General features: G+C 30.9%; 1 protein-coding gene across 2 annotated transcripts; it reads right to left on the reverse strand.

The window, feature by feature from the left end:
• LOC109349810 (transcription factor bHLH68-like) lies at window positions 2,263-9,025 on the reverse strand. Of its 2 annotated transcripts, XM_019590798.1 has the most exons (9): window positions 8,490-9,023; window positions 7,720-8,002; window positions 6,453-6,521; window positions 6,100-6,165; window positions 4,524-4,589; window positions 4,307-4,366; window positions 3,717-3,761; window positions 3,390-3,434; window positions 2,263-2,749 (listed from the first exon to the last, which is right to left on the reverse strand). In XM_019590798.1, exons 1-9 carry the CDS (start codon window positions 8,717-8,719, stop codon window positions 2,618-2,620), a joined length of 996 nt encoding a protein of 331 aa, XP_019446343.1. In that variant the 5' UTR covers window positions 8,720-9,023; the 3' UTR covers window positions 2,263-2,617. The 2 variants fall into 2 exon arrangements, with proteins under 2 accessions (XP_019446343.1, XP_019446344.1); XM_019590799.1 differs by lacking the exon at window positions 3,717-3,761 and having other exon boundaries at window positions 8,490-9,025.

Consider the following 9,612-nt stretch of genomic DNA (forward strand, 5'->3'; position numbering starts at 1 on the left):
GATTCGGTGTCAAGTTTAACTTCCCAATTAAACTTGAACCCAAGGATAAGAAATTAGTAGCAAATTAAATTCATGCATTAAAAAAGGATTAACTTCCCAAAATCAAATAACAATTACAATAGAATCGAATCCAGGAGTACAAAGGTTAGAAGATTACATTTTGAATCCCCCAGCATTATTTCGAATCCCTCAAATTAAATTCATGCATTAAGAAGAATCGTTTCCACGATTTCTATCCTAATCTCCTTATGTTTTTGTCTATTTTCGTGCTGAATATCTTCTGAAAAGTTAATAGTGTTCCTATTTGACTTCTGAAACTGCCAATATCAGTTCTAACTTCCGCACACTCGCCCAAGCTAGAGATTCTCGTTTGGGGCGAGTAAATAAGAGGCTCTAAGACCTGAGCACCTCGCTTGGGCGGTGATCCTTCGCTTAAGCGAGGATCAGGCAGGACATGAAGGACTTTTTTGCTCCACTTGTCGCTTGGGCGACAGTCCCTCGCCTAGGCGAGGGACAATGGTGATTTCTGGTGATTTTTCTCCTATTTGTGGCTTGGGCGACCCTGTCCTCGCTTGGGCGAGGCTTGCGGTGCTCAAAAGTATCAATCTTCTACTTTTCTCTTTTTTTCATGAATTTTATCCTTAAACAACATAAACACATAAAATTTCCTACACAGAACAAGATCACTAAGTTATTAGGAATCTTACACAGGTATAGCATAAATGTGCACTAAGTACCCAAAAAGCATATGAATTTCCTTAACTATTTGGCACTTAACAGTCATCAAATGGAACACGCCGCCTAACCACCTATTGCTAGGAAGTCTTTTGATATATGAAACCTCTACACAAAAGTTCACCAACAATCGTCATCTTCAATACTCAGTTAAACTAAACCTTGGAGCTTCCTTAGAAAGCCTCAAATGCTACCACTATTGTCTACTCCGATCCGAAAATCATAGTTCAAAAGAATTATCATACTCCACCATAAGGAGTATACCACAAATACACCTTGCATCAATGCTAACTAATGCATGTGTCACATCTTTGCATCCAAGCCAATGATTGTGTCACACCCTACATCTCTACCAATGTTTGTAGTACACCTTGCATCAAAGTCAATGCTCATGCGCCCTACATCAAAGTCAGTCATCGCCCTTATGCTTTTGTGGATCTGCTAACAATTAATATCATTCACTGTGACGTTTCAGACACGCCATTGGGATATTCCAATTCTCATCTCAAATGAGATCATTTTCTCAACATCTAGAGAAAAATTGTCAGCATCTGTCTCAGAGCTAAACTCAACACTTGAGTCTCTATCTCCACCTTGATCCTAATCGAGTACATGAACTTCTAGGATTCTGGATCAACACATACATCGCTCCCACTATAGTTTTGTCATGTTTTCTTCTCCTTCAACACATCTGGTTTATCCTCATGTAATACCTTTGATAGACCTTGTCCAACCAACACGTTCTTCCCCCTGTTTAGCCATTATCTAACGCCTAGGTTAAGAGCCATCTATCAATTGGCTCTGATACTAATTGTTGGTGCAACAGAAGCGATCGTTGCGCAACGTTAGCACAAACAATAAAATAAATAGCATATAATAAATAGAAGAGAAGAAACTAGAGAATTTGGTAACGATGTTGAGCCAATTGTGCCTAGTCCCTGGGAGCGCTGAGCGGCTACCAAGATATTATTAGAGAAAAAATATTACAAACCCTAACACACTCATGAGTTCAACTACCATGAGGTGTTTCTATTTGGTACTTATATCTGATGCACATTATAATAAGGGATTTGAGTTCAATATATAACATTGACACTCTACTCTATTCAAATATTAGTCAATATGAAACTTCATATAATAACACATTTCAATCATTCCTAATAAAATAATTATATTAAGGTTGATTTGAAGTATCCCTTATACTACTGGTTATTAAAACTTTTTATTTAACGACAACAAAAACTATTAGATAGGGAACTTTGTTATCTTTTAAAAGATTGTGATCACATGTCCCGAATAATATCTTATTTTTTATTCTAAATTAATTAGAATATTATTTTTTGTTTTTGAAAATTTTCTTTTATTCATGTGACAATATGTCATTAAGCCAGGATAGGAAATTAGACATCGGTGGCAATAAGTGATCTCTGTACCTTTTAAAATTGCTAGTCAATATATATTTGATTAGTAGTAGACCTTGTTGTTAACCGTATCTTTTTTACAATATTTCTTCAATAAAATAGCTTCCTTCATATCTAATCAGTTCAATTAATGCTACTAAATAAGTAGCATTTAAATTATTGACATACAAATGTTGCATATAAACATGAAAATCTAGCATTATATAGCATCATCTTAATTAAGCTAATGATGATAAATAAAAGCTTGATTTCCATGAATAAAGTAGTCTTAACAAGCTTATAAATACTTGAAGGCCAACCACATTTTATTCAGGAAATATTGTATAGCATCATGAGCAATCAGCCTTAGATTTTATAGCAGATTGACTGCTAATGAAGTTATACAATTTCCATGAATTTCCATTTCTGTAACCATATATTATAATAATATATGCTACCCCAATATATTAATTAAACCAGATTTACTGAAATCCTCCACCAAAAGCAGGAGCCCAATAATCAGCTCCATTGTCACTTCCAACTTGCAATGTGTATGACACTGGAACCAAACATAGTCCTCTACTCTTCAGATCCTTTGGTTCTTCTTGAGAATCCTAAATAACAAAAATGAAAAAAGAATTAGAGTTTTATACCACATTACTGAATAAAGAGTTTAGGTACTTAACTAAACTATGTATCACTAATATGGTTGATATTTTGATGTGTACTTTTATTTTAATAATAAATGAGAGAGATCAGTAAATGCTTAAAATACCATTAGATACTTGTTTAACTATTTTACACACATAATATATAATAATTACACCGTCAAAGTCAATCGTGAAGACATGATACTTATGGAAAAAAGCAGAAGCAAATGTAAGTGTATGTATGGTTCATAATTATATGGAATATCTCATACATTAAATTTAGAAACAATATAATTTTTTAGAATAAAAGATTTTAGTTGTATGTAACCATGAAATTAATCTACAATCTACTTAAATTGTTAGAGTATTCTAAAAGCAATGTTTGTAACTTGTTAACCTTTTTTTTTAGACTTGTGTAAAATGGAACACCACTTATTCTACATGCAACATAACATGTCCCTTAACCAAAAAAATTTAGTAAAATCATATTTTGTTGATTTGAAGTAAACTCATTTAGTTATTACACCATTATAGATGATAATTATAGTACATACAATTTTTTTCTAGTTTTATTAAAGAAGAAGAAATTTGATTGAACAATTACCTGGTTAATGGGAGCTTTCCTCTTCAAGCAGTTTTCATTCAGCAGCTATAGCCAGAAAGTAAAATAAAATGAGATTTTTGATAAAAATTGATAAGAACTAAACTATGTACTTTGTGTAAATCAGAAAGAAAGCCACTAGTTTGGTTCTAATTAGAGTAATACTATTTCTAATAAAGCCAGTGATATTTTCTCTTAGTTGTCTACTTTTTCCACTCTTTAGTCTATAATACAATGCAAGTTGAACTTGGTGGTACTACTTCTTTCCATTTGTGAAATCCCTTAACCCCTTTATTTAAGGGGTTAATGGATCCAAGGAAAAAATCACACCTGCCCAGGGTCTTCAGGGAATAAACAATTCTTCTCTCCTTGGACCTATAACATTAAATAATTACAATCATCACTTAATTAATACCACATAATTATCCATTAATTAGCATGCTGGTGCACATGCAAAAAAACTAAAAAGCAAAAGGCTCAAAAGAGTGATTATTCTTTCTTGCTTTGGGAGGTGAAAAAACTGCTTTATACATGCTTTTCAATATATACTAACCAAAAAAAAGTTATTGTTTTATGAGTAATCACATATTCTCCTACTAAATTATTTTACCTACAAAAATGGTAAATGTTACTTATAAATTAATCATTAATAAATAAAAAAATCACTTTTTGATATGTTATATTTTTTTAGAAGCACATATTATGTCCTATATTTTGTGTCACTTTATGTGCCATGAATTGTGTTTGGTTAAAAAATATATTTAAGTTAAAAATTTAATCATTAAATATTTTTATAACTAATCATAGCTCGTAACTGATAGAGTGACACAATATTATTGACAGAAAATATGGTGCCATATTTTTTATAGTGTAGTTTGATTTGTAAGAGGATATAATATTTTTCCTATTTTATTTCTTACAGGTTGTTGTTGGTGCCTCATGTTTCCTGATCCATTGCCAAAGTATGGTAAGCTAAGGGCCTGCATTGAAGGGGTGAAAAGAGAGTGTTTTTACAACTTCAAAAGCCTGAAGTTATGTTGAAAGAACATGCATGGTGAAATGGTAACTTTAACAGCGTGCTATATCACTGATTCGTGGTTGTTAGGAAAAATATAAAGAGAGGAGAAGAAACATCACCTCAATTTGACTCTGAAGGAATCTGATATAACCAATAGCTTCTAATAAGACAGAGGCTGTGTCAGTCTGCAAAAGTGAAAAAATACCATACCCACCAGTTACAGTGTCATATTCCTACCCATCTCTAGTAAAATTTCTTTACTTACCCGGAAAGAAAATGAGTATGTCTTTCGTATTTTAATATTTTTGTTTGGTTTAGAGAAGAAAATAGTATGAGAGAATATAAAAAGAAAGAGTATGAATAGAAAGAAAAAAATAAGAAAATAAATTGATTATAAGAATTGTTTGGTAGGAAAGAAATATTAGAGAATTAGAAGTGAGAGAAAATGTGTTTTGCAAAAAAGATAATTTTATCCTTTAAATAATAATCACTTTTTGATAAAACTAAGGACATTATTCTAAATGCACAAAAAACTCTCACCATTTACCATTTTTTCTGGCATGAGAGAAGAAACTAAGAGTCGGTAGGTTTCACTACTTTTATGTTCTTTCTCTCCAAACTCTCTCGTACTAAATGAGAGAAAGATTATCATTCTCCTTTAACTCTCTCCTTCCTTTCTCTTTCTTTTATAATTCTCGAAAAAAAATATAAAGGGTTTAGGAGGAGATTATAATGTACGTTTTTTCTTAATATTATATTCCATTTGGATAAAGTTTGGTTTACAACATCACATCATATATGTTTTGTTATATATTCTAAAGTTTTTTTGGTTGTTGTAAAGAAAATAACTAGTATAGGACAAATTGATATTAAATGGTGAAAGTAGATATGAAATTATGCGTGTGTAAAGAAAATAAGATATATAGGACAAAATGATATTAAATGGAGAAAGTTGATATGATATGATGTGTATGCAAATACGTGTAGCATTTTTCTTAGCTAACTGTTTTTTAGAATATTAATAGAGTATTTTGTTGTATTTTTATAAATCTCTTATTGAAGTGAATGGATACTAAAAATGACAACTCTTGTTATTACATTCTCCCATGTAACCAAAAAAAGTATTCTTCTTTCCGGAGTAATAAATGTTATATGACAATTTTAAGTTATCCTTTAGAGTTGGATAAGTTTATTGTGATACATGTAAAAATAAATAAAAGACAAATATAGATTATTATTTTTCTCACAAGTCATTTTCTATATGCAATAACATCTCTTTTGCCATATGGCACAGTCTTTGAAAATTAAAATTTAATGATGCATTTTGTGGAATAGCATATATAGAGTGAAATGAGTTAATATTTAATTTCGTCCTTTTTGGACTATACTACTTTGATTTTCGAGAAAGTAGATATCTAAATTAGTACTAAAAAATTAGAATTGTAAGTCAAAATAGTCTATATTGGATGTCATAATAAATGTTAAAAAGACTAATTTAACTAATATTATTTAATTTTTATGGACAACTATTTTAAGTTTCTCAAATTTTTAGGTACGAAATTGATAGATACAAATGTTTTAAGAAATTTGAATAGGTTACTCTAAAGAAATTTAATATTTCAATTGAATAAACCATGATCATGTTCATAAGTCATGATGTTATGTACTCGAATTGAACAAACCAAGGTTATGTACCTTTCCAAACGGAGAAACAATTTGATGAAGGGCTGTAATTCTGTCACCTAACTTCTCCTTCCTCACCTGAAATTCAGAAGAAGATATCATATAACTACTGTGTCTGACAAACACATGCTTAAGAGTTTATTATATTCTCTTGTTTCAATTGCCTTCTGTTGAATATTCTTCATTTTGAGATAAATTGGGAAAGAAAGAGATAAAAAAACTATCATTATTGAGAACAAGACAAGGAAGAAAGACAAGATTTACCACCCACATGATGTTTTTTGTGTGTGCTTATGTATGTTTGTATGCCTGAAAAAGAGTTCAGAGTTGGAAGTTTGTGTATAGTTGTTAGCAATTACATATACCTTGAAGGTAGACTGAGTTGTTGATGGTTCAACCCTAGCTTTCTTCAGTGCCCCACCACTGCTATTGCACTTCAGAGAGAGAGAGAGAGATAATTTTTTGTCAGAATTAAAATGTTAAAATACAAAAAACTTCAAGTTTAAGAACAGAATTTTTTTTCTTGATGTTTCATAATCTAAACTTTTGGTTTAACTTGCAATGGAGAGGAAGAAAGAAATTGTATGGTTGTCACAAATATTCATAATTTAGGTGCAAAAAACACAACAATAATTGCTGCAGTATTGAGGTCTTGGTAATTGTATCACAATTTCATTATCAAATTAATGGTATTTACAATAAATACAATATAAATCAAACAACAAGTGTAGTTTAAAACTATTGCCAAAACTAAAACAAGAACAATCTACATACTAATGTTAACTTTGACTTGTAGAAGATAAAAAAAAGAAATTAGAAAAATGATGTTCTCAATCTTTATATTTCTCACACCATTTTTATACTTATACCATGATAATTAGTCAAAAGACTTTATGTTTAGGATACAAACATTTTTTTCTTTTTTTAGAGAAATTTGTTATTGAATTGCTGAAGTAAGAGGGAATTACTAAAATCACCTGGAAGTTAATAGAAGGTTATTGTCAAATAATTAATGAATAAATCATCAACAATTATAAAGTAAAGGTAAAAATAATTTTTCCAAGAAAGAAAGGAAAGTGAAAATATCATTTTTAACCTAAATAATTCATTATCTGACCTTCGCCAAAGAAAGAATATAAGTACACCTTGCATTCTTTTTAAAAAAAAAAGAGTTTTTGGATATTATTGTTGAGGAAAAACATATTTAACTTATCGCAAAAAATACAATATATTTTTCACATACTTTTATTAAATAAGAAATCTTAATATATTAGTGGCCAAATTTAAAGGTTTCAATTTTAAACACATAATTGATTTATTTAGTAAAGTATTAAGAATAGTTAATTGTGTAATTCTTATCTGTCAATGAAATGAAAGAAGAATAATATTAGATGATGTTACTAAATTTTCCTATAAATCCTTATAGTAACTAGAAAAAGACATATGTTACCTACAAATCAATTATTAATAAAAAAATAATATACTTATAATGTATGTCACTTTCATTTTTTATGGGCAATAGAACTTAGTATGATATATCATATTTATAAAATAAAAAATATAATGAATTTACAGAACTATAGATCCTCATCATTTCATTAACTAACGAGATCCATATTATCTTTCCCATACCTCAGAAGATCGATCTAGTGGTGGAGACCTTGCATCCACTTTAATATTGTTAGTGAAATCCAACATGCTGCTATTCAAACTTGATACACAAGATTTGGGAGAAGAAGATGGCACTATTTGAGACCATATAGTAGATTTTGCAGCCTCAAATTCTTCGTTTCCATGCCCATATACATAGCTGTTTATCGAATCTTCTGTCTTAACACCAACAAAAGGAGCATTTGGAGCTTGACTTAGCATTTGGCACATACCAGCTTTATCTTCTTCAGACACCAGTCCACTCCTATGTGTTCAAAACCAAACCAAGAAGCCAAAAAAAAAACTATTAGATTTTGATCCTTTAATAACCAAACGTAGACACAATAATAATAATACTTCATTCCTCAACCTCAGATTTGAAGCATGCCTATGGATCAGAGTATAAGTATGCAGAAAATAATACTGGTTTAGTTTTGAGATTATAACCAAAAGCTATATAGAAGTGAGATCATAATAATACTAACCTACTAAAATTTGCCTATAAAAAAGTATGTAACATGGTATAGCGGTAGAAAAGTTCTAAATTGAGGCTTGCAGCCATAATTCTAATAGTGTCCATACTTTGCAGCCATAATTCTAATAGTGCCCATAATTACATTACGATCATAATTATGGTTGTATCTATAGTTTTTTCACAATCATCAGTAATATTGTGGTTTTGGAAATTTCAGAACAATAAGAACAACTTTGGAAGCTTTGCTACAAGTGCCTACTATATGAGAGAGAGTTACATGAGTAGCTGGCTCCATGACTCAGGAAGCTCCTCTTCATTATCACGCATAGAAGCAAAAGGAAAAGAAGGAGTGGATGCATATGGAGATAGAAAATTGGACAAGAAAGGAGAAGCTTGCTGAGAAGAAGGGTGCATGTTATTGATATTCCACATGTTGTTAGGGTTCTCACCCATCATTTGTTGCACCGCTGGGTTCTGAAAAACACCTCTATCCATGGCTTCTCTCATTTATCTCTACATACAGAAAAGGAAACTTTCCTTTTCTCTCTTCCTCTCTCTAGATCTCTCTCTTTATTTCTTTCTTGCTTTTTTCAGTAGTTCAGCCCAAAGAAGCTAGGGTCTTTTTAGAGCCTTTGAGATCAGAGGTTGATTAAGTAAGGGGAACACTACTACTATACCTTGGTGCTGTTTTTGAGAGAATTTGAATAATCATGGAGTTTTGAGAAGCTTTTGTCTTTGTTACCTCTCATTTCTTTATTGTTGCTTTTCTTTTCTTTCCTTTCTCCCTTTCATGTTTTTTTCTTTCTTTTCTTCCTTTACTTTTCCATTTCACTCTTCCTTGCTTTATCTTAAAGTGGGACAGAAAAGGTGGTAGCAATTCTCATAATTAAGAAAACCCATATATGCATCTCACGATAGCCACTCGCGAGTACATGATTTTTCAGAAAAGACAATGTTCCTCCATATTCTATATCATTTTTTTGCCAACATCAATAACAATGAAGTAAGAATAGTAAAAATAAGGCATATTTAAATCTTTTTAATTCACACTATATATTTTTATTTGTGTGGATCAGATAATTGTAAGATTGAGATTGCAACTAAGAGGGGCTGAATTAGTTGACTTAAAATAATGGTCAATTTTTCTGCAAATTCAAGAGTTAAAGTGCAGCGGAAAATATATGCAGAAAATTAAAATTAATAAGTAAAATCAAAGAGATAAGGGAGAAGAGAGTACACAATGATTTTATACAGATTCACCTCCTTCTTGTCCACCGAAGGCTACGTCTAGTACTCTTTTCCACTAAAAATATTATGAGTTGTAGTTACAATATCTCACTCCGAGACTTCTATGTACCTTACACACTCACTAATACTTATCACCTTGGAAAATACATTTC

The sequence above is a fragment of the Lupinus angustifolius genome, chromosome LG06 (assembly GCF_001865875.1).
Source record: "Lupinus angustifolius cultivar Tanjil chromosome LG06, LupAngTanjil_v1.0, whole genome shotgun sequence".
In the NCBI taxonomy this organism is placed as follows: Eukaryota; Viridiplantae; Streptophyta; class Magnoliopsida; order Fabales; family Fabaceae; genus Lupinus; species Lupinus angustifolius.

What these genes read in the sequence shown, in the direction of transcription:
- LOC109349810 (XM_019590798.1), bottom strand. Translation starts at nt 8,719, where the DNA reads ATGAGAGAAGCCATGGATAGAGGTGTTTTTCAGAACCCAGCGGTGCAA. An exon ending in TTGTTTCTCCGTTTGGAAAG is followed by an intron (nt 4,590 to 6,099) that starts GTACATAACCTT and finishes TCACTTTTGCAG; the next exon opens with ACTGACACAGCCTCTGTCTT. An exon ending in TGAGGCACCAACAACAACCT is followed by an intron (nt 3,762 to 4,306) that starts GTAAGAAATAAA and finishes TTAATGTTATAG; the next exon opens with GTCCAAGGAGAGAAGAATTG.